This window comes from Cyrtonyx montezumae, unplaced genomic scaffold (genome assembly GCF_038088225.1).
Source record: "Cyrtonyx montezumae isolate F1298 unplaced genomic scaffold, pur_monq_1.0 scaffold_18, whole genome shotgun sequence".
Classification (NCBI taxonomy): domain Eukaryota; kingdom Metazoa; phylum Chordata; class Aves; order Galliformes; family Odontophoridae; genus Cyrtonyx; species Cyrtonyx montezumae.
Window position 1 is genome coordinate 3,443,027 of NW_027071914.1, and position 25,223 is coordinate 3,468,249.

At 45.3% G+C, this 25,223-nt stretch overlaps 1 protein-coding gene across 4 annotated transcripts in view; it reads right to left on the reverse strand.

Annotated features, from left to right (window-relative positions):
* Window positions 1-25,223, reverse strand: part of KCNIP1 (potassium voltage-gated channel interacting protein 1) — a 295,252-nt gene that overhangs the window by 168,724 nt on the left and 101,305 nt on the right. The window contains exon 1 of one of the 4 annotated variants that reach the window (XM_065734494.1): window positions 7,938-7,997. The exons of 1 other annotated variant lie outside the window; for it this stretch is intronic. Coding sequence is in view for 1 of the 3 variants with exons in the window: in XM_065734492.1 (XP_065590564.1) it covers window positions 7,612-7,672 (61 nt within the window). In the remaining 2 variants the exon portion in view is untranslated. Of the gene's footprint in view, window positions 1-6,627; window positions 6,672-7,611; window positions 7,791-7,937; window positions 7,998-25,223 lie in introns of those variants that run through there. 2 more of the 4 variants (XM_065734492.1, XM_065734493.1) reach the window with 2 other exon arrangements.

Here is a 25,223-nt window from a genome sequence, read left to right on the forward strand (position 1 = left end):
TGGGCGCAGCTTGGCTGCTCTGCAGAGAAGCACCCCTTTGCTGAGACATGGGAAGGTGATGGAGGGCTCACTGGTCACTTCTTTCAAGAATTCAGCAGAGTTTGAAACATTCTTGCTGGTGGAAAACACTGCCAGATATGCAAATATATTTCATATTTGCTTATGTTTTACATACCTCTGCTCATACAATTCAAGCATCTTAACAAAACACGCAGGGCTTAATCAATAACTGCTGAGCATTTTATGGCATCAGACTGCAAGTGGGAGCATGTTCCTCAGAAATGAGGGATGCTGATATCAAAGCCAGGGCACTGAGCTGCACCTGTGCCACTTGGCTCTGCCAGGGTGATGGGGTTGGCTGTAGGCCGAGCACTACTGGAGCCCAAGCAGTGGGGAGGAGGGTGCAGCTGAGTCCTGGGTTGGAGTGATCAGAGTCTGAGTTGGCAGCAGCACAGGGTGGGGCAGGGCAAGAGCTGTGGATTTCACACCCCTGCAGCACGCAGTCATTATCTGTTCAGTTTGGAGCAGGATGGATGTTGTTTAGGAGCCTTGATCTAGCAGCTAATCCCTCAACAATAATAATTTACATGCAGTAACTCTCAAGGAACTCTGGGTAAAAACAATACAGAGATGTGGCAAAGTTTGCTCCAAGTCTTAGCATTTCCAGACAAAGCATTTCTGTGGCCATTTTTCCTCCATGCTGCCCCCCTGCCAGCAGCCTGGGAGAGAACACCACTCCCCCATGCCCTGCAGCATGTCAGCTTCCCAAACATGCTCCATACTGCCATCAGAAGCAAGGGCAGACGGAGGAGACAAGACAGCATTAGCTAAAAAAGATGCAAATGAAGCCACGTGAAGTGGTACAGCTGATGGCAATGCCCAGAAAACAAGTGATCAGACAGCACTTGTTTTCTTGATTGTCTGTGGTGAGCCATGTGCAGCCCAGAGCTCCATCACAGAAGTGATTGTAGGGCAGCAGCTCAGCTGCAGTCCCTCCCTCCTGCCAGCAACCAGCCTCCAAATGGCTCAGCATCCCACTGAGACTGCTCCTTTTTGATGCTTTGAAGCCATGGAAAAGTAAAGGCACCTGAAGGAGCAATCTGAGGCTGGCTTTACATCCCAGCTGTAACATGCTCATTGACCCCATGTGGAGGAAGGGGTACAGAACTCCACACCTCACTACTGCCCATCCTCCTGCACAGACCAGCACGCACCCAGCTGGGATCTCCTCCTGCTCTGATGCTGTAATTTGTCTAGGTGCCTGCAGTCTGGTTAGCTTTGCATGTACAGCACTGCAAATCAGACCCTCTGTCAGCTCAGTGTTACAATAGGAGACAAGAACAAGTGCTCTGTCACGGAGGCTCAGGCCCACACAAAGTGGCATTCCCATCCCTGGGGCACTGGTACGTAGCCCAGAGTCATGCCTGACTATGGCCACTTGCCAATTTGCTGCCTGAAGAGAAAGCTTTGGGAGAAGAGAGTTTTCATGGAACAAGAGAAAAGCAAACACTGGTGTGTGTTGAATACATCAAGAAAGCACTCTTTGGACTGAAGAACTGGATTGAGCCTTTCTGCATTGTTACTCCTTTATGTTCCCTGTGCAATGATTTTTAGGAAGAAAATGTAAAGTAAATAATCCCCAAGGATGGCACTCAAAAAATAGTATAGAAGGTGGTATATTTAAGTAAGTCTATATAGATGGTACACAAATAGTAATACAAAAGAAGATGGCTCACCTTTAGGATGATAAAGGCTCACGGTAGACTCCACATGGAAGGGATCTCCGAGAAGAGATCCTTCCCTGGTGGTGGTCAGCCCTTAAATGGGGTTTGGGAGAGGTGGAGCCAGGCTCCACCCCTTCCAATCACACAGGTACATTACCTGTGCCCCTTGTGGCTGACTGGGTGCTCACCTCAGGTGACCAATCAGTGGTTCAGGCCATGGTTCAACAGTTCTCATACAAAAACCAGCACATGCCATAAGCTCCCAGGGCTTTCCCCAGCATGATGGAGGAAGCATGTGAGCATTTGGGCTGCTCATGGTCTCTGCACCAGTACAGGGCTCTGCGAGTTCTGAACTCTTGGTCAAGAGAACTTTTACACTCAAAAAAAATATTTCATTTCATTTTGGGAAGAAAAAACTGCAAACCATCAGGGTTTGTAATAAAGCTTAATTAAGTATGAAAAGAAATATTTAAAAGTGTGGTGACATTAGCCACTGCACAGCTGGGGCCTGGCCAAAACCTGGGCTAAATTGAACATTTAAATTCTAAGCTTCTCATGTTACAGAGTCAAATATTTTAACTGAGAAAAAATCAAGTGTACGGCAGTGCTCATTGCAGCCACCAGTCAGGCACCCTGTAACTCACACTGGAACTGCTGATGAGGACAGAGGTTGGATGATTACTAAAGCTGCCATGTTACAGGTTGGAAAATGTTTTCTATGTTACCCTTCTGGATTATTGTAGAGCAAAAACTCTGGACATGCAAAGCCAAAGCCTCTGCTCAGCTGTGGTGGGACTTCATGGCTGTGTGTGTGCTGTGAGCACTGTGCCAGCAGCAGGGAGCACGCACACACCTCGGATGCTAATGCACTGTAATATGCAGTGCACTACAGGATGGGCTTTCCCCCATCCATTTTACTTTCTGGGTCTGACTACAGCAGTTCAGGCAGGCGCTGTACGTGCGTGGGAAGCAATCAGGGACACACACGGCTTATTTTAATTTAATCAGTGCTATCTGCTCTTAAGACCAGCTATTTGAGATCATTTTCCCTCACTGGCAGGAGCTGAATTTATGGGGAAGCAAGCGGGAAACAAAGCAAGAGCAAGGGAAGGCATTTAGAGCAAGCTGCCACACCAGAACTAAATTCACTTGGACTGAACAATGGGGGAGCAGGGACAAGTAGCTGCAGGTCTGCAAGCCCCTGCCTATGGCTGTGGCTCCCAGTCTGCAAGAAAAAACCCTGGTCATGCTTGCTCTGACACAGTGCAGATGTGGAGAAATGGAGTGCAAGCAGTTCTCGTGCTCCCATGCCACCTAAGATGCTGTGTGGTAGCAATGCCAAGGGCATCCTGTGCACACTTTGCACCTGGGAGACACCACAGTGTTTTGCACAAAGGAGCATATACTGAAGTGTACATATTAGTCAGCAGGACTTTTCCATACCCCTTCTGAGTGCCAACATCAAATGGCTTTGTTACCGAGTGCTGTCATAGGTGTCCGTTACAGAGGAACTTCCCTGGAAAAAGCTGTTGCTGTCAAACCTTCTGTTTCCGTCCCTGACCTGCAGAACAGGCTGCAGCAGGTGACAATCAGAAAGGACTGGGGAGAGGGAGTGCCATATCAGTGTGGTTTATTGGCTTGGGCAGAGCCAAAAGAAACGAAACCAGCCACTTCCATGGCCTTCAGCACCTGCAGCACAGGGCTGTGGAGCAGAGCAGGAGGGATGCTGCCCTACTCCAGGAGGTAAATGGCCGAGAAACTGAAAGCTTTCTCTGATAAGGACACACGCTTTATGGTCTTTAGGCATGCACACTCACCACCAGAAGCAGTAGGCTGACAAGTTTCTTTGAGGAACAGAAGCAAGAGATGGGCAACTTTCAACTGTTCTCCTGCCAAACCTGAACAGATTTCCAAGGGATAAAGGAAGGTCTGTTTCTCCTCCCAGATGAATTTGGAAGGCTGACTGAGAATAAAGCTGCACTAGAACAGCTTACAGAAATTTATTTTGTATGCAAAGCAAACACCAGGACAACTCCCCTCCCCAGTGCTATCACCTCTGCTCTACAGGTGCAGCACTGAACAAGACCAGCTCCCTGCAACCTCAGGGTGCTTCTGAGCAAAAGAACAGTTCAAAAGAACAGAAGCAAAAGGTGGTTCGAATGCAGGCACTATTGCACTGCTCTAAGAGTGCCACCACTGCCTCATTAAGACTGACCTGTCAAGTATCATGTGATGGTTTTCTGCTAAGTCATGCACTTGAAAATATGAAAATAGAACCCAATGCTTTTAGACAATGAGCCATTTCAAAGCAAACTTTACTTCAAAACTAATTACTGACAATGAAGCCCAGTGAATTCATATTGTTATCTTTTGCAAAATTAAACAACTATATTGGTGTCCTCTTGCTAGTTCGGGTTTGGGTGACACTGGATCACAATACAGTTATTTGCACTAAGCAAACTCTGATTCCAGCCTAGAGTCATACTTTCTGCTGGTGTATCCAGGCTGGGGCTTGCAGCTTCAAGGCCAACGAGGCACAGGTAATGGAAATATTCGAGTTATATTTCACTTTCATTGGGGGTGGGAGAGAGAAAAGAAAGAGCAAACATAAGTGATACCTTATTCCTCGACCTTTCTCTTCCACTGGAATTGAATTTGCCCGCAAAAGGAAGTGTAAACATCCCCACTGCACACAGGGAGTACAGAAGGCAGTCAAAACAAGAAATCCACCCTGTTGAACAAATCTGCTAATCTGAACGTTTCCATGACAAATATGGAAATGGCTGATTCCAGCCACAAATTTGGTCCTGATTGGCTGCAGACTGTAAAAACACATGAGAAATCTCAATTTCAGCAGTGAGTTGAAAACAGAGAAGCATTTGTGCTGTGCGTTATCTGCTGTGCTGGCCCTCTGCCTTTTAATGTTGTTTTGTTGTGGTTGTTTTTTTTTTTTTTCCCTAACTTATTTACCATTTTATTGCTTATGTTTGCTGGAGGATATACAAGCAACTTGAAATTCTCAAGTTCATCTTTGTCTTGTATCTAGTGCTAACTGCTGATGTGCTAAGAGAGGGCCAGGCGTTCCTCTCAGCTTCACTGGTGCTCAGTGAACTGGGCTCCCAGTTGTTCTTACCATCCCTGGTGTCTACAGACCCTTTTTTTCTGTGGGATGGAAAGGTGACAGCAGAGCCCCAGTGATGAGGACATGCTGATCGCTCAGGCCAGTTTGGAAAGCTTCTGCTGCTTTGCTGCTAGGAAAACAAATCTAGGAAACAGAAACCTTTATAACAAAGGAGAGGCTGCATGGCTCTAGACAAAATATCCAGTTACATGCACTAGGTTCTAAAGCTCAAGCCTAAAGTGTAACCTCCTCTACAAACAGCACTGTTCACTTCCAGAGAAAAGGTCCTGTACCTGACAGACTGCTGTTCCGGACTTGAAGGCAGTTCTGGCTCCACGTGAGGTGAGAGGGGCAGAAATACAAGTCACATTTTCTGCACGAAGCCATGAAGGGCTCAGCACCAAACTCTTCAGCCCCCTCTGTCAGCACCCGCCTCCTTACTTACAGTTAGCAAAATCCTGGCTTTAGGCATTGTCTGCTTCTTTTACCAGTTCTTAAAACAAGATACTGGTAGGTTTTGCTTTTAGTTTATTACACCAAAGCAGCTTAAGATCCATGTACAAGCTGCTTGGCAAGACCAGGCTGTACAAGTTGTCTTCCAACATTTTGGAAGAGCACAGTTACCAAGATTATAGTGTATTCTCAGAGCTGTGGATCTAGTCCCGTTACCATTATTTCTTCAAACTCCTGTTTTGGCAGTTGTACTTAGTTTTTAGATTAATTCTGAAATAACCAAATAAACATACAAAAATACTAAAAACCAAACAGGAGATAACAGAGAATCTAATAATGAAACAGATCACAAGCACTTCCCTCAGTAAAGGACAATGCCACCGAAGGAAGCAGCTAACCTGTGTGCCCCACCACCAAGAAGGCAGAGCCAGCACGGACTGACGCAGCCTTGTCCTCTGCTCAGTGCTGTGAGAGCTCTGCCAGAATGCAAAGACGATGTGGGATTTGCAACTGGCTGAAGTCAGTCAAGCCTACAGCCATAGTGGTCCACAGTGCTCCTTCCTGCCAGGTAAACAGTGACCTAAAGGTGTGACATCCCTCACTGGCTTTGAAAATATCCAAGAAAATCAAAGGGAATTCTTTTAACCTTTTCTCCATCTGAGTATCCTACTAATTGACAGCAACACTTGGATAACACATCAGAGCCAAGAGGAGATAACTCTGGGAGCACAAGATTTGACAAATATAGCTGAACAACCAAAGCCAGCAGCAGGCATCAGCAAGATTGAATCCCACTGTAGGTGATAAAACGTGTGACCAGACGCTGCATTTTTACTGCTCGTGAATTCCAACAACAAGCAATTTCTTCCACCCATCAGGGAACGGAGCCAATCAGAAGGCTGCAATGTAGTGGAGAACAGACATACTCAGCCAAAAATGATCTACATCTAGTGCAAATCAGATACAGCCTTCAGACTTCTAACAGGCAATGGGACCCCGGCTGCTGCCACCGCAACCGATGTGTTCCCACACCTCAGGCTCAGCCACTCGGCTCCGTGTGTGACTCACGGTCTGAACGGTCACACAGTTTTGCTTGTACCATAAAGAACATCAAACATCCCAGACCATTCCAAACGTATGGCTGTGTTATGAATAACACAAAAAGATAAACTGCAAACTATGTGCATACACACACTGTCGTAAAATTTGACCCTACCAGGCCAACAACTTTGTCTTGGATCAGCTACACAACGTTTTACACTTGCTCACAAACTTGCACAATTAAATTCCTTGCACAGTCCTTCTCATTTTTCTCTTCACAGCAAGTACTTGAAGTTCCATATTTCCACAGATGATATATTTTTTTCCTTTGAATTGCTAGCAAATCCATACCAACTTTCAATTCAAAAGCATAGATACGAGTGAGCAGTAGATCCAGTGGAAGTAGAGACCTACCCTGGAAATACTGATAGACTGTTAAATGCAGAGGTTCTGGCAGGGAGCATTTCCAAATAGCAGGCAGGCTCACCAAAGTTTCGAGGTCTTTCTTTTTGGTGCTCTCTAAACAACACTCATTCTGTGTCCTACCGACGTGCCGCCAGCAGTGCTTTCAACTTTCTGCTCAGCAGCACCATGGAATTTTTGAATTAACCCTGAAAGAAGCCGAGCAGAGCTCAGGCAAACACTATACAAACCAGACCTCTTAAAAAATCAGTATTTTGCAGCCAGTATTTATGGATTTAAGGATTTTAATCCCTGGGATTTCTGCTTGCTTTCTCTATTATTTTTTCCATGAGCTTCTCTTCTCCTCTCCTTCCTTATAAAAACATCCTAATATTTTTCCTCTTGATAATCTTCATAAAACACACATCGTTAGCACTGCACACTTGGTGTTGGATTACTGAAATACAACACTGCCTCGAACAATACTTTCTGAGAAAGAAACCACAAGGCATTGGGAAGAATTTGCTGTGCATCTACATTTTATTCCCTCCTCAGTGGATTTACAAAGCATGGGATTTGGGAATAAACAGGTCTCTTCTGCAAGAGCTCTGCATATGGAGCCACTGAGTTTCTCCTCCTCGTCCATGCCTGTACGAAGGATTACAAGATTTCAGATGGTTTTCTCCTCCAAAGCCCCTCCACGGCGATTTCCTCGTGCCCACACTCTCCTCTCCTCTGCAAATTACAACTCACATAAACAGTGCTGGCTCACTTGCGAGTGGCACATGTTCATTTCCTCCTCCCTTTCTAATACTAATTTTTATCTCGGCAAACACACAGAAGGGACAGGAAAAGCAAAGCAGATCTTACCTTTTGATGGTCTTCTTTGTTTCGTTTGTAGAGAGGAGAACGTACCCATTACAGCGCCCATTGCAAACGCTACTCCTGAGTTCTCGTGGAGGATTTATTTTGGCTGGGCTTTTTTTTTATTCCCCTCACTCCCCTCCCTCCCACCGCCAGTGCACAAAATCTATGTGAAATGCCCACGAGAACAAAACAAAACAGAGGAAGTCAAGAGAAGAAAGAAAAGAAGAAAGGAGGAGGGAAAAGCGAAGCACTGCAGCTCAGCGTTCAGCAAGCGTTAAGCTTTGAGGGCTTTCTTTTTTTTTTTAGTCAACACACATGCACTGACTCACAGCCGGCTGCACTGTTATTATTCAGAACAGCTCCCCATCAAAATTTAAATGCTAGGTAGATTCCCTTAGACCAGAGCTGGCAGCAGATGCATCAAAATATTTACTGGAGCGCAGCCACACAAACACACAGGGTAATTCTTCCTCCTGCTCCCTGATGGCTCCAACCAGCAGCCTGGAGGTCTACAGGGAGAGCATCAGTGCATCCCTCCCAGGGAATGCTAAGCTGGCGTCCCGGAGGCGCGGTGAGGGGCACGGAGGGGGGGTGCCAAGGCTGTGGGCTGCGCACCAATCCGGAATGAATGGGAATCTTCTGAGTGGGAAGCGAGAGCGTGTGAGCCGTCAAAGCCCCAGCTGCCTGGACTGCGTGCTCCTGCTAATTAGGAGCCTGCCAGAAAGGTGGGAAACGGCAACCTCTAACACACATCTCGAGCGTGAAAGGGGGAAAATAAAGCCCGACAGGAAAAATGGGTAAAAACTGTCACTACAATCCTGCCTCTTTGCATGCTTGCTCACACGGCAGAGGCGTTTAAGAGACTGTTACCAATAACTTCTTTTCTGCAGGTATGTACACATCCTTTCTGGGGACATGAAAGCAGCAAACTGATGAACAAAACCCTGCAAACATTTGGTGGCTCAAAGGATGTTGGACAACTCTCTCTGCCTTCTTCAGTTAATATTTCAAAATATCTTTGTTATTTTTTCTTGTCAGGTGGAAGCAGCAAGTGCTCAGGTACAGAAGGAGTTAAACTCAGGAAGGCAGAATTAATTTGCTATTTGCTCACGGGGACTTCAATCAAGGCAGCATCTGTGCAAATACTGCTTCTATCTGAAGAAACTCATTCCCACTCTGGAGACCAAAGCACCACAACAGGTTTCTTCAGCTTTCCTCAAACTTCGGAGAACAATTTCATCAAACCCATCTTCCAGAGCCCCAGAAATCAGAAGCTGCCAAGCACCACAGCAAAGCCCTGGGTCTTCCTGTGCTCCCAGCTGGCCAGCAGAGCAGTGCTGGCATGCAGAGGTGCCTCTGCATCCCCTGTGCATACCAGCTCAATCAGCTTAACTACTTGCAACAGGCTGTAGTGTTATACATGATGCGTTTTCTTTTTCCATTTTATTACTCCAAATACAGCTTTTGTTTGCTTGTTTGTTTTGTTTCGTTTTAAAGAATGCTGTGGTAACACAGTGTTTGGATGCCAAAGTCCTGTACTCACACATAGCAGCTTGCAGGTGGGTGTGAAGTTCCTGCCACTATTGATAGTGATAGGAGGATGGTTGGACTAGATGATCTTATAGGTCCTTTCCAACCTTATGAACTTATGAACTTATGCCATGTGTCCCCCCCCTCTACCCCCACGCTTCAGCAAAGGGCCTTCCCAGGCCTCAGGCTGCACCCATCTCCAGGATGCTCTGAAGAATTCTGAGTTTAAGCTCCTCTTCATCCAAATATCTATAGCATCTATTTGATTAATATTTTATTTGCACTCACGTTTTATAATATGAGACTGTGTTTATGCGGAAAACCACCGCTCTTGGGCTTTTGGCCCACAAGAAAGTCTGGAGGATGACCACGGGCCTCCTGATGCTGCACTACCAGTTGAAGCAGCATGGTGTATGGAGTCAGAGGCCAAGCGTGGACATTTGGCTTTCTTTGAGGCTTGAAAGAAAAACAGGTTTGTCTTGGCTAGGAGCCAGCACTGACAGGTCCCTGTGAAATCATGGGAATTGCTTGCTACGTGCATTTCTCTCTGTATGACTAAAATATGCAAAACAGAAATCAGAGGAAGAGCTGTATCTGAGCCTGGGCAAAGAGTCTGGAGTCCCAGACCACGAGTTCACCAGCAGATGCTTTCTCTCACAACCAAAAATCAGGATCTCAGAGGAACAGAAGAGCTGTAAACAATAATGAATTAGTGTATGCGACACTGCAGGCAGGAATTTCCTTTCCCTGAAGATGACCATCCAGGTTTATGAGATAATACTTGCTTGGGAGGCAAGAGATGCTGATGATCACCTCTACACGACGACCTGAAATCTTTCAGCGTATTTCTGCTAGAAGCGAGAAGACATCTGAGCTCAGACCGGGACTCTGACATCCTCAGATTTGGCTGTATGGATTGAGCATTAACCTTCTGGGTAAGAGCTGCCATGGTAGGATGACAAATGCCTTGGGGAGAGGAGGAAAGGGGTGCACCAGCCTGGCTGGTTGCAGTGCTCTGAGTCTGTGACTGCTGTCACCAGTCATGCTTGAGATGGGAGATTTCCCTGGGGGGACGTGGCACAGCAGGGATGTGCTGTGAGGTGAGGACACAGCCCTGCACACACAGCTCCCATCCATGTACCCAGTGTGTACCCTGATGGGTACATCCTCAGCTTACCACTCCTGTCTGCTATTAATTAAACCTCATTCCATTACGTTACCATTATGCTACACCCTATAGCAGAGGGTGGTTTTGCTTGGCATGCAGGAACATGGATCTTGAGCAGCAGGAAACACCTTCCCAAAGCACTGTACTGAGTGCCTGTGAGTTATCAGCCATCTTCTCTTTGTAAAGCATGTATAGCTCCCATGTTTAAGACCAGCGAGGAAAAGTGTCAAAAGTACCCACACTTTAAAAGCTATGGCATTAGTGAAATTCATTCTGATGTTCTTCTTTTATTTATTTTTTGCCTCCCAAAAATACAGCACTGAGCATTTGTCTAATAGGAACACAAAATCAAACAGCGATTGCTTTGGCAAGAAGTCCTTGTCCTTCATTCTGCAGCTCTCAGTTTGGAGTGTTCCCAAGTAGGTTCTGCTTTAAAAAGGCTCAATTAACAATGCCAATTCTTTCTCTCTCCTGGCTATTCTGAGACTCAAGCAGTACTGACCAGTGTTCCTTGCAGTCAAAAATTCAGGAATTTCATTTTCTATATTCCCACAAATAAAATCTGCTTCGGGGAAACAGTTTACATCTAACCAACACTGACTGCTTCACTCAAAGCAGAGGGGATTTCCTGTTCTCCTGGTCAGCTCCCGTTTTAGTTCAGCTTGTCTGTAAACCAAGTCCTTTGGCAAACAACAGGGAACATAGGAACAGCAGCCAGGGAGCTGGGCTGCCCATCAGCTCTGTACAGAATCGCCAGGACTCCCACTTCCATGCCGTGGTCAGATGGCTCCAGTGCGGACCCCTGAGAGCCATCCCCCTGCAGATGCTGCTGTGCACTGAGGGTACTGCCCACAGGCCCATGGCCCTCTCTTCCAGCTCTGATTTTTTAAAACAAAAGATGCAGAGAACTGGCTAGCTAGGAGGAAAAAAAAATAATCCAAAGCAAGAGGGAAAATGTTCCTTTTCTAAGAGAATGAAATGAGAGTTTCTGTTGCTTAGCAAATTTTTAACCAGTTGCTGTCCTCAGCTGTCTGTGCTAGAACAGCGCTGCCACGTGCACTGCCTGGCGCCGGGCCCTGGCAGGAGCTCCTCAGGAATAATTCCTTGCTAAGAGCCACTCAGGTTTCAACTATACTAACACGTACATATAAGGTGTGTTTGCTTATGAGGAAGACACATCATTAATTCCCTGAAATTTGTCCCAGCTGGAAGCAGGAATACAGACAGCTAAGGAAAGTCTTCCCAGCGAGCAAACAAAGCCATCTCGCAGACCTACAGGGGTAAATGGAAGCAGCATGGGATGATCTGCTGTGCCACAGGGAAACCAGCCGGGTGACAAAGACACCAAGCTGAGGCTGGTTTTGCTGCTCTATACCTGTAAAAACTGCCTGGGGATCATTAGGGTCCATCACTTGCCTTTTCTCTTTTTTTGTCATTGCAAGAACACAGTCAGTCTTCCTACTTTGGATTTTCACAAAGAATTCACCACTCACGTGGCTTTGGTTTTGTCTCTCTGTTATTTTTCCCCAGATTTTTTTTTAAATGTTTCTTCCAATCAGCAGAACCTAATTTCACCCTCTTCTTCTCCACTCATGAGCCATCACAATACACCAGGATGTTTTCAAAGAAACCTTTCTACTCTGGGTAAGGACAAGGCAGAGCAGGATCTATTAAAAGATTTATTACTGCTCTTCCATGGGCCCAAAGCAAATTCTCATGCTAGTTAGTTTTGCCAGATCTCAAAAGGCAGAGGTCCTCCCTTTCATTTTGCAGGAAATATATTTTTCATTACATGAAAGCCAGTGAATAATAATGCTGAGAAATCGGATGGAATAGATCAGACTTGAAGCTTTGGGATCATCTAGATTCTCATGCAAATACAGCACTGACAGCATTAATTGAAATGTTAGGAAGCCACCTGCTTTCCAACCTATAGCATATACTGCTATGCAAAACCAAACCAAATGAAGGCCAATGTCATTCCATGCCACCAAGTAGGGAACAAGGAGTGAGGTGCTGGGGTGAGAGCAAGAGGACAGCAGCTCAGGGCCGGTCAGCATGGCACCCCAGCCCATCCTGAAACACAGGGTCAGGCATCACTGAGCTGCGCTGGCCGTCCTCCTGGAGAACACTGAGGGAGATTGCCCACACACAGACATCTGTGCACTCCAAGAAAAGGAAAAAGATGGAGGTCCTGTTTTGCCTACACGAGTCAGCGCAGCAAGAGCTGGAATTAAAACTGCATTACTGCCTGCTGGTTCATCTTTGGTTTAGTAATAAAACTGAGCAGGACTTTACAGAGCAGACCTAACGCTTGCCCTAAGGACGTCACACTTGAAGACAGATAGTTGAGAGCTCGGGAAGAGAATACTTCACATTTCTAGTGACAACTTCAACAAAACATGAGGCGGACACTGCTTTATATCTTTGGCTGGATTATTTCTTCTATAAACAGAGGGAATACATTTGCAAAAATACATGAAAAAAGCAGGAGATGAAGGCTGGGTGCTGAGAGGGGAGAGCCAGGCAGGGCACCATGCAGCCCCAGCAGCAGGATATGGAGCTCAGCAGTGTCATAAAAGAAACTGTCTGGGGGGAGGAGGCCTGGGGTCAGCCCCAAAACAAGGCTGTGGGGCAGGAGTGCTCAAATGGAGAGTGCAGACAAGCACTCTGGGGCAGAGCTGCAACCTTTGTTTCTCAAGATGCCTGGGGATGAAAAAGCTCACATAACTGTAATGAAAATCATGTGTTATCCCATGAAATATGTTTTGAACACTGTGCCAAGAGCTGTCATCTCTTTCAAAATTATAAAATTCCTACAGGAGAAACTGCACAGCTGAAGCTGGAGACCCCAAGACATGTGGACTGGGTTGTGCCAACACACAGACTCTGGGCACCAGGACAGTGCTGTGCCGAGCCAACAGTCCTGCCCTTTGAAAAGCTGTGTGTGAATGTAAATGCAATATATCAAAGCCTCTCCTACACAGGGAATGAGGGGAGGGGCTTTAAGGGAATTTTGGCTGCCAGCATAGCAGAAAATGCCCCAGAGCCGTGGCCCAGCTTCCCTCAGTGCAGACGACCAAGCTGTGCTCTGCCACATTCCAGCACTCTGACCGAGACAGCCCAGTGCAAGGGGACTGCAAGAACCACGGTGGCAGCTCTGGCAGTGTTGTGGGCAGCGATCACCACATCCTCTGCTGCTAGAAACTGCAAGGAGCGGCCAACACCAGGTACCAGCTGCTTGCACAGAACCAAAGCTCAGTAAACAATCCTCACATCTTAACCTATAAGCATTACTTTGGCATCGACAGCCTCTGTGAATAGTACAGAGGACGTGCAGAGATAAAGCACAAGCTCACAGTGATGAGTGCTGCGACCAGCCAGAAAAAGACCCCAGGGAGATGTGTCCTAGCTGTGCACATGGTGACAAGGACACCTCTGAAAGCAGCTGGGACCATCAGCCATGTGCTCGTGCCAGGCTAACATACAGAATACGTGAGCTGAGTGACAGACAGAGCTCAGTGCTGTTCTGTTCCCAGGAGCGTTAAAGAGAATATGTCAGAACCGTATAAAGAATGCGAACAAGAAATGTCAATCCGAGTTAACAGCCAGTTTCATTTCTTTCTTATGATAACAGTCAAAGGGATCTTACTGAAGAATGAAAAAAAGCAATTCTTAATTCTTTTGCATTTCCACAGACGACTGATGAATTGACTCCAAGTTCACATCAGGGAGGAAAGGAGGAGAGAGCAGGGGTTCAGATGATCTTGGGTCTCTCGTTTTGCTTTAGTGCACTTTGAAAGAAACGTGCCAAACTAACCACATGTAATTCAGGTCATTGAACAGATCAGATGCACATACCACTGTAACTTACGGGGATATTTAATTGGCTCTTTTTGATTTTCATTCTGCTTCCCACCACTGGGTTTTGTAAAAAATAGCAAGAGCAGCCTTTAGACACCTCTAGGTATGCTCAGCTTCTGTCAAGTTAAATCACATCAGTGCAAAACAGGTTCAGTAAGACCATGCTCTGGTTGTACTTTTGAGCTGCTGCACTCTGGATGTGTGAGGGCATTCCTGGTGGGGTCCTGCTGGGATATGCTCTCCAAGTCACAACTTTTGCTTTCCAATCATTAACAGCAACATGCATGGACTGAGATGACATAGCATTCATTGCATCACCTCATAACTTTAGGAGCAAGACTTTTTTAATGAGGTTTCATAATTTTCATGTTCTACACTGCAATCTTTGCTGCTAGGAAAAAAAAACAACGATGAGAATATTCTACTACAGATTGCTGTTTGCAGCCACTACAAATAATCCATTAAAATGGAGATTAGTTTGGCAAGTTTAATTAAGATGACCATCAGCACCTCCCTGTGCACCGAGAAGACAGCTCCGTGACTGCTCATTTCCCATCCTGTGAAAGCACACCTTCTGATGCTCCACCTCCACAGATTGCTTGCAGGAAAACAACTGTTTCTGATACAAAGATCTCCTCAGTACATTAGCCTCAGCCGAACGTATCGCTTGGGAATATTTTAATTTATCGCTGGCATGTATTGAACTACACCAGTGACATGGAGCAGACCCTGCTGTGAGCTGGGCATGAACAGTCCTTGAAGACAGGATTTGCTGTCTGCCCCAAAGTATAGCTTAAGGCAGATTGTGTCCCATTCCCTGCTGCTGCTACGGCAGCCCCTAACACAGGCTGGCTTAGGAACCAATTTCAAATGTGAGCAGGGCAGTGGTTTGCCAGTATCTATGCAAGCAATCATGGGGAATCACATCGTCCCTATGGAAACCTCAAGGTCTGTGACATGCACAGTGATTACTGCCAGTGGTTAATACACTGAAATCATTTCACAAAATTAAAATGAAGACTGAATTGCATAATAAGGAAAATTTACAAGTAAATGTAAATAAAGAGGGATTAGTGGTGACTAAGTGGTGTAATAGTGGGATCTTCAGAATGAAACCTCCTTACCATCAGACCCAGGGATGAAACAGGCTTTGCTCTACAGAGCAATAAATAAATAAATGATTATTTCAGGTAGCTCCCAAGCAGCTAAAACCTCTGGTATTTTACCCTTCCAACAAATGTTTTGAACTCGGAATCAGTAGCATGGCACAACTACTTACAACTACAGAGTGAAGTTGACATGAAAACCAGCTAAGGCACAGACAACGCTGACCAGTTTGGAGATGAGAGCGTTATGCAGTGATCACCTGGTTGGGCCAGTAACTGCAGTGCCTCAGTACTGTGCTGCTCCCTGCACTACCAATGTGTATTTCCATCTATAACTCCACCATAACTTTGTTTAAGCAAGAGAATTCACATTAAGGTTACAGCAGATGATGTACGCTTCCAATAAAGGGATGCATGTGCTCCTGTAGTGCTGACTGCTGGTCTGAGTTATTACTGTTACAACTTGAAGGCTGAAGTGCTCCCCAAATCACATCATCAGTGATAGTTACCATCAAATTCTGTCTAATTCAGCCTAGATACTCTCTGGTCTCATTAACTAATTACACATATTCCATTTCAAGAGGTACCCATGGCAGGGTGGGCACAGCTCTGAGTCCCATGGCTGGCAGCAGGTTGCTGCATGCAATAACCTCAAACAAATTTTTTATCTCAGATAAAAAGCCTTGGCAGAAAGCAGCCACCGGGAATGGAAAACCTGCAGTGAGTGCCCAGCACTGCAGAGTCCTGCAGACAGCCGAGTCCCCAAACACTGCTTCCCTGACCCCACGACTTCACAGAGGTGCCCCTGCACAGCCCCAACATGTGTAGGGCTGTCAGTGGAGGCAGTGAATGTCAGACAACACCAGCTATAATGCAGTATGCAAACACCACCTGGGCAAACACCTCACAGTGATCTGCAGGACAGCATCCTCATGCTGACTTTCAGGCAACAGGGCCATTTTAAATATATAGTATCGTCTCTCTTTGATGAGTCTAGATTTATTTGAAAGTCTCATACTTTCCTGCCTTTCTGCACAGAAAGATAAAGAAAACTTCTCATTTCATCTAACAGCACACAATTAAAAAAAAAAAAAAGGAGATTGTAGTTCTGCTCCTGATGTTAGAGGAGTCCCTGGCCTCACTGCTCCAAGATACAGCAGTAAAAATCAAGTCAGTCTTTGTTCCTGCTCTGGATATCAGAGCTCTCCAGGAACCGAAGCAATGACAACAAAACACCCACCGGGATGCACTGACCTCTCCTGTCCTTCTAACATGAGGCTGACACTCTAAACAAAGACATACACGGGAAGAAAAAGAGGGGAAAAAGAGGAAAAAGAAAAAAGAGAAGATCCCTTGTACACCAGGACTGGCTGCTTTCTACCAGAAGAGATTTTGGAAAAAGTCACAATGACAATTTCATAAACCACTGAGATTCGAACAAGTGTCGAGCACATTCTCTAACTTTTCTTTTTCATGAAACTGTAACACTGACCCTAAGCACATCTGTGGGGAACAAAACAAGCTCTTAGCTCTCCTAGTTTCTGAACCGCCATTCTTTAACCACCGAGCTGCTTCCATCTGCTTTCTTCTGAGAACAACAGTGAGATCTTATGTCCTGTCCCCTCCTGTGCCACCTCCTCCTGCAGCTCAGCGCTGGGCACTGCTGCACGTGCTCCTGCCCAAGATGCTGAGCTGAAATCTTCCCCCTCTGCATTGAATTCGGTGTCCACTGAAATTAATCTCTGCGCTGTTAAGCAGAACTCTCCCAAACCCTACTCAAGCTGCAAACTTGGTGGTAGATAGGCACAGAGAAGACAGCTGAGATGAGGTGCTGGGGCAGGCTGGAGGACATGACCACGTCAGGGCTCAGCTGAATTGGAGGTAAGAGCCAATTCCACAAGGGCTGTCCTGCTCACCTCTGGTTTGTAAGGCAGCTCAATGGGATGGATGTTATAAAACTACAACATGATGCACTTAATAGCAGAAGAAAAAAATAAAAATGCATAATGAAAAGCATTCCTCATCGTTTTATTTGTTTTCATGTCAGCAAATATGCAAACCTTTCCAGATGCAAATCCCTGCTAGTTAGAGAAGTGATGCACCATAAATCCAAAATGCTGGGACTCATGTTCTGCTTGTTATAGAGCTGCTCAGGAGCAACTTCCCCCTTTGTTTCTTGATTAGAAATATTTGTGAAATTATTTTTTATACATTCCTGTCACAGGCAAAATAGCTGTGCCTAGCATTTAAATGACAGCATTCAGCAACCTTGCTTATGTTAATTAATACTGAACATACGAACAGGATGTGGATTAGCATAATGTAAGTATTCACAGGTGACAATGACAGGTCCAGACAGAAGCAAAGGAGGTCTCCAGCAACACATGCATTTTCAATCATGCCATCAGCACACTCAGTCCAGCAGCAACAGCTTTTAGAAAGGGATGTCATATATAAGATGCACTGAACCAAGTAATGCACTGCACCTGAAAAAGGGCTCACTGCTTTGGAGACGGGCAGAAAATCTCTCCATTAGATGAAGTTACAGAAATTTCATGGGCAGTGAGGGCAGAGACAACTACAGCTGAGAAAAGCTGTCTTCTGCAGAAAGCGTGCATGCTCTGTCCCTGTAAATGCTGACCACAGCTGGAAGCTGGGGAAGGATGGGGTCTACCTCTGGAAAGCAAACTCATGTACGCAAATAAACCATTAGGAGCAGAAAACTTGACAAATTTCAGGTAATATCTACTGGTGAATCAATGCCTCCTTATTTCACTGGCACCGCTATCAAATCTTTCCTTCCTTCCTAATGAGCATCCACATACCTAGTACTCAATCTTTATGTTGTGCTCAATATATAGGAGCATTAGTGCTAACTCAAGCCAACATCGTGGAGCTCCCCATGCCCCTGCCATACTCCACACCCACAGTAAGGGAGCAATACAACTGGAAGTCAAGAGGGACCAAAGGCAGAAGAAGGAAGGAACAGAGGGACACAAGAATGGCAACAGCTCAAAATAGTGACGTTGTGGAGGGGGAGAGAGAGGGCAGACCCCAAATGTAAGAGAATCAGGAGAGAAGTATTTAAAATTCCTCTTCTTAAATGATTTGATCTACTTGAAGTTAACGAAGCATCGCTTCATGAAAACGAGGTGTGAGCATAAGCCACCTCTTCTGGAGCTGTTACTGCAGCTCACTGCAGACATCACAGGCTCGGTGCTTTCTGGTTGATCCTGGCTGAGCACCACTTCCTCCAGCATTTCCTCCCCTCCTCATGGGAGATTTCTATCATTCTGGCTTCTTCCTTCCACCTTGCCAGGTGAGCAGCAAGGCTGAGAATTCATCAAATCCTTCTTAGAAGTGTCTGCTGCTTTTGTCAATAAATTACTTCTTGAAGACCTGCTGAATTTTTCATTGACCTCTTGTTCCTTTTGTATCTGAAAAATCTCAAGTTATTTAACTTCTTCTTCAATCTTCTTTTCTTACTCCAGCTTTCCTTTGTACTAATTTTCTACATTGTGCTCAGCCTTGTTCTTTGATCCTCTGATCCTTCTTTTATAATTAGATCTGATGCCTCCAATCACCCAAACCTTTGTGAAGCTGGTACTGGAGTTTGAATTTTCTTGATGGTTCAAAAAAATAAAGAGATCAGTGAGCACTCCTTTTAAATACATGGTTATCCATAACTGAGTTATCTATACATGGTTATCTATAACACCAAAGGTGCAGAGCATCTTCTGGGTAGAAACTTGAATGCATTCTGTATTGAATGGCATTTATCCTTTCCACATTAACTACAATTCCATGAATCTGGTACTTTCAAAAAGAGCTCTTGGCTGGTGCTTCTGAAGCCAAGAGAATAAGGACTTCATTATAGAAGAGACAAACTAAAAAACTATAGAAATAAAAATAAATGTGTTTTTCAATTATTAATAGATACAAAAGACACCACTTTGAGCCTATGGTTTGTTAAGAAAACGCCTCCTAACTATTCCTTTTGAACTTGTGTCTTTATTAAAGAAGCGAGATGTGAGTATCTGGAGTAAAGTGACTCGAGGGAGCAACAGTCTGAAAGGATGAGCTGAAGAAACAATCATGATGCAGCAGCTTAACGAGCAGGAAGGGAAGCTTTAGTGATAAAGGGCTCAAAGAATTGGAGACTTTCTTTTTTCCAAATTCCAAACCAACACTTTTTTGTTTTATTGACTTAGTCCAACGGGGAATGGCTTTTTCAGCACTTGGTTGGCCCTCCCCACCCCAACTGCAGCCACCCCACAGTGCAGCACTGGCAGCCTTTCCGCAGCCCCACCTGGGCTGCAAGGCGTTGGAGGGCTGCTTTTCAACTGGAACCACAAACCACACTTACCACTACTTCAAATTTAATTCCAGAGGACACCTAAAATCCCCTTTAATTTCCATGCCTGAGACGGAGTTTTATTAGTTGCTGGGGATTACAGACAGGAGTTCACGTTAACACAACACACCAGCTGCTGATGTATTTACACAGCGTGACTCAAACATGAGTTTGTGGTGTAGCAACTCTCTCACAAGCTAAATTAATTCCATCGTAATTAATACAAGTGGGGATGCCTCAGGTTAATTCTGCAATGAAAATACAGCCCACGGGACAATTTGCATGAATGTGCTTCAGAAGAGAAAGCGAATAAAACCCTTCTTCATGGGTAGATGAGAGGGACTTCTCCTCCCAGGGAGATGATGTTCCATCCTTGAAATACTTGGAAACGGGGTCTGACTGGGAAAAATCTGCTTTTCCTTTTAGAAGCAGAGGAAGCCCTCGTTGCGGTCTCATGGCAGGCAGCTCCCTTTCACACTACATGCAACTGTCTGTCCAGAGAGCCCGCAGGCCAGAAAAGCTGGATAGAGCCCCTACATGGTCAAAGTCAACTAGAGAATCACAGGGAAACAGCAGGAATGCAAAGCATTGCTAGCTTGACCACGTAAATACAGGTCCCCGATGTGCCCTGCTTTGCCCTCCTCACTGTAGGAGGTTCCTCATGCAGGAAGATTCCTCATGCTGCTTAAGACAGTGCAGGGGTACTGAGAGCTGCTGCCTCCAGCCCCACCAGATCCCAAGCCAAAGATTGCCACCCACGAGCACCTCCTTTCCCAAGGAACACAGCCCTGACCAGCAGTAATGCTACAAGAAGCCCTATTTTTCCTCCCGAAAGCTAACATAATGAAATATTCACTACCATTTTATATGTAATGATCATGACGCCAATATTTCAAAGAACTATTTTTGTTGTACTGTTTTATAATTGTTTCCCTCGGGAGGTGGAAACAGTAAGTAGCTGCTGTACCAGAGCTCCAGCACTGCTTTGAGGTGGATAAAATGCAACCTCAGATCTACCACAATTATTTCCTGCAATTAATACTTCCTTTTTATTTTTTATTTTTTTTTCCGGTAATATCAATTTCCTACAGTCTAGTTAAGTGCTGCAGCCTACGTTTATTTTGTTACTGATGAGCTGCTGAGTAAGTTAGTAAAGCTGACCAGCATAACTTAGCTTTTGTGGAGTCCTAAAGCTTTTTAGTGATTTAATAGTAAAATATCTGGACTTGCTGGTTATGAGCTGGTGACTGCTGTAGGCCTAGGGATGCTGGGATCAGCACACCCACGAGGACAGGACTGCTCCTGCAGATGGGCTGTTATTTCTGCTCCAGAGATTCTGCTTCATCTCCAGCTTGACTTGCCATGCAGTAGGCATGTGTGTACTGGGTTACTTCTCACAGCGCTCATCAGTCAGAGCCGAAAGCATCAACATGTACATGACAGGACCTTGTACTCTTCACTGCACACACCCAACAGCAAAGCCTATCATATTTACAAGAACTAATCCCAGCATTTGTTTCTTTGATAATCTGTCACAAAGTGAAAAACTAAAAGCACTTCATCCTACCTCTTAAAAAAACTACTTTGCAAGCTTAGACAGGTTGTCTTGTGTATCTTGGCTGAGTTCTGAAACCCAACTGAAAACTTCCTAAAGACAAATGTTAAGGACTTCACTTAAATAAAACAATGACAAATATTCATCCGACAGAGATAACGACCTGACAGAGGTGCAGCATAGCTCTGGCATTTTATCAGCCTCAGGAACAAGGGAGGGCTGCAGGTACACCTCACCTATGCTGATGTTATCCCTTAAATAAACAGATGTACAGCAGATTTCTTCTCCCCAGATAATGGCATTTCTAGCTGACAGTTTTCAGGCCCTGTGAAATAGAAGACAGCTGCAAACCATGAAGCCAACAAGCTCTGACTGAGGCACCCATACTTTCCCAACTAGCTGAGCTTGTCTCAAAGGGACGGGTGTTCCATCCAAGCAAAGGAATCCAGAAAACCATTGATTCTAGCAGGCAGAAAGGTTGGCAATCCAAATCTGACCGTTTATCTACACTGTGGCCTACGGACAATGCAACGGGTTTAACAAGAAGATGTACATCTTGGGGGTGAGTTGTGAACAGAAATGAAAGCATCTCTCTACCTATGACACGGATTCCCAGAAGCATGCTGTGTTTCTCACTCATGCAGTTGCACTGCAGCCCTCTCAGAACAGCACAACTCTTCAGTAGAGCATCCCCCTGTTACACAGCTACACTGGATCTCTTCAAAGTTAGGCATGTTTGCAGATAAGCGTGATTTGTGAATTGCACTAGCAGCAAGAAAGATTTCACCCAAGTTGCTTTGAGGTGCTACTGTTAGCATCCTGTTACTGAATATCCTTGCATGATGAGCTCCTTGTATTTCTCAGCTTTAGTCCCTACTGGTGCCAAGTCCAGTTCCAGAAATAGCAGCAAGGGTTGGGATATTACAGAGCCAGGATTATTTATCACAAACACCTTCCAGTAGAAGATCAAAACACACAGGAACCAGCATCACAATGCCATCAGCTTCAGTGTTATCTTGACTTGATACAACTCTGTGTGAAAACTCCACAGGAAGATAGGCACTATTCACCTCATCTATAGTGGGTGCACATTGTCCCTTTCTTCACTTAATGTGCCCCCAGCCCCACAGTGCCCCACAGCAGCCCTACTCACAGCCCCACAGTGTGGGCACTGCCCAGGGCTCCTGCACCCACTGGCTCCTCATTATGAAGCTGCTTCTCTGCAGCTGTAAAATTCTAGCTTGGGATTCCAAAGCAGAATTTCAATTTGTTTTTCCTTCTCTAGAAGATGATTGTGGCTTTTTGAAAGTTCATTTGGTATCAAAACAGCCTAGAAAGAGCAAATGTAATTAATATCTTCCAGGAACACTGTCGCTGATTAGAAATGTAATCGTCAGCACAGAAAGAAACAGCAAATATCACTCAGGAGCTCCAGCGCATGCAAGGAGCCCCACACCTGACCATAGCTGGGTTGTGACACCTTACCTTCTGCTGCTGCTAACACAGCAGGTTTCACCAGCTGCCCCTAAGAACTACAGGGCACAAGGGCTGGGATATGCCAAACTTCCCACATTTATCTACTCCCACAGAATTCCTCACCAAGCATTGTGCTGAGAGCAAAAAGTTCTCAATCTGTACAGAAATTTTACCCCACAGCTGATGCTCACTGTGACACAGCCAGTGAGCCACAGGTAAATAAAAATACTTCTCAGATCCCACCAGGGCTCTGTTATGTGCCTGTAATGCTCTTCCTCTTCATATTAACAAAGTGAATCAATGCTTTAATAAACATGGCTATTCTGATGATTACTGATAACATGCAATAACATAACCTCTGGTATTGACTCCAGGTCAGTCAAAAGGAGCTTTTTTATTTTGATGCTGGGGAAAGGAAGAATTGGAAATAAGAAAGACACATTAACAGGGGCATCCTAAGCAGAATGCTTCTTCTGTAAGTGACATCTCCTGTCACCCATGGGCAGTATCATTCACAAGCCTGCAGCCTTAGCTTCATGGCACAGCAATGGTGTACATACACAGAGCCCTTAACATTAAATAAGGCTGAATTTGCCATTCGACCGTGGAAGTGAAGGAGATCTTTTAAATACATCTGCAGGAAAGTGATGTATTTATTCAAAAATAATTTTTTTTAAGGAAGGAAACCCAGGTAACAAACAGCACTTTCTGCAATGAACTATGAAGCAGTGCTGCTTTATGACAGACTGGGAATCACAGACTATGTACACAGCCTTTTGTTTTAAGTACAAATGCCAAAACCCACCACTTCCAGCCAAGTCAGGTATCATTGCTACTTAACAGATGGAAATCACTGCAAGGATGCTAAGCAAAGCACAAAGCAAGTGCCTGTCCTTGCCACACCACCTAAACCAGCACAGGAACAGACACAGCCCCTGCTTCAAAGGAGCCCTGAGCAGGAAAGAGTCTTTTCAGACACAGATCCCAACATTACAATGGCTTTTTCACAGCCAGAACATGCAGAAAAAGACTGTCTGGTCTGCAGCGAGACACCCACTGACAGCATTTCTCCCCCTGGGCTTTCTTGTCTCTGTGCAGTATTACATGTGGCAGTGTTCCTTCAGAAGTGCTCCCTTGCTCTTGATTTTCCCCAGAATGAACCAGCTCTCAACACTTACTCCACTCATTTGTGTAACGTTCATAGGCGCCTTTTACATTTCTCTTTTCATTGGTGTTGCGATGTCACTCAATTTAACAGCATCTGCAAATGACAACGTCATGTTTAACACAGCTTCTTGATCAGCAGTGAACGTGAATAAAGTCCTGCCATTGACTCTGTCACGAAGCTTCCCCAGTCCCAAGCAATGCCTTCATTTAAAGCTTTTCAACCAGCTGCCAATTCATGGGGGGGAGGGGGTAAATTCTGCTTAATCCAACTCGGACTTATTTTTTTTAATGGAAAACTGAATGAGATAATATCAAATTAGTTATTAAAATCTAACTAGATCACAAGTTGCTTTCTTTTAATCCAGTGAAGCAATTACAGCAATAATTAAGTGAAAGTAAATTGGTCAAGACCATTTGTAGATGTAGCCTGGAAATAGAGCACGAGGGAGCTGTTAGAGCACACACCTGAAGAGAGGAAATATCAACAACAAAAAATTCAGGGCAATCCTGCTCAACTACTTCAACAGCAATCACATCATCAGCCTTGCTAGACTAATTATTGTTTAAAATAAAGAAATAAGAGTGAGACTCATGCTGCTGATTATGCTGCTATGTAAGCACCACAGGTGGACGTGGGGAGCTGCAGCCCTGCATGGGGAATGGGGACAGCTGTGGGACTGCAGCAGTGCCTGATGGGGTGATCCTCCTGGCCTGGGGGGAACATGAAGGCTCGGAGCCATTTGCAATTGCTTAGAAACACAGTGTGCGACCTTGAACCTCTCGTTTAATTTCTTCAGGGTTTGTTTATACCCCATCCGCTCCAGATGGTGGTGATGTGTATGAAATGTAGACTGTGCACAGAACCAGCCTAGGAAATGCATGGTACAAGTGAGCCATCCCATCAGCTGAGCTGTCCTGCTGGAGCCCAGAGCCTGGGAAGAGCCCAGCACAGAGGGGCCAGGGTGGAGAACAAGGTCTGTGAGCTCCAGAGCTCTGCTTACATCTACCCTGCAGACTGCCAGGATGCTGTTGCCATTGACTGTAGCATGAGCAGTCTCATGGGTCTTCTGCAGGCTCCTTACGGTTGAGTATCCAAACATTTTTTGGGGTACCCTAAAGCATTTCACAGGAATTTTCCAAAATATAGGAAATCCCAGCCCATGAAGGGAAAGCACCAAGCAAGCAGGATTGTAAGGCTCACAGCCAGAAGGTGGCAAAGGAAAACCTCCTTCTGCCACACACATTTACTGGGGGCACTGGGATTCCCTGGTGTCCTGCACCACGTTGCACAACAAGCCCTTAACGCGTGGTGTTATTTTACAACTCTCAGCTTAGCCTTCAGCACTTAGAAAAAGCACATCTTGCTCTAGCTTGGTCTGCTTTCACCCACAGCTA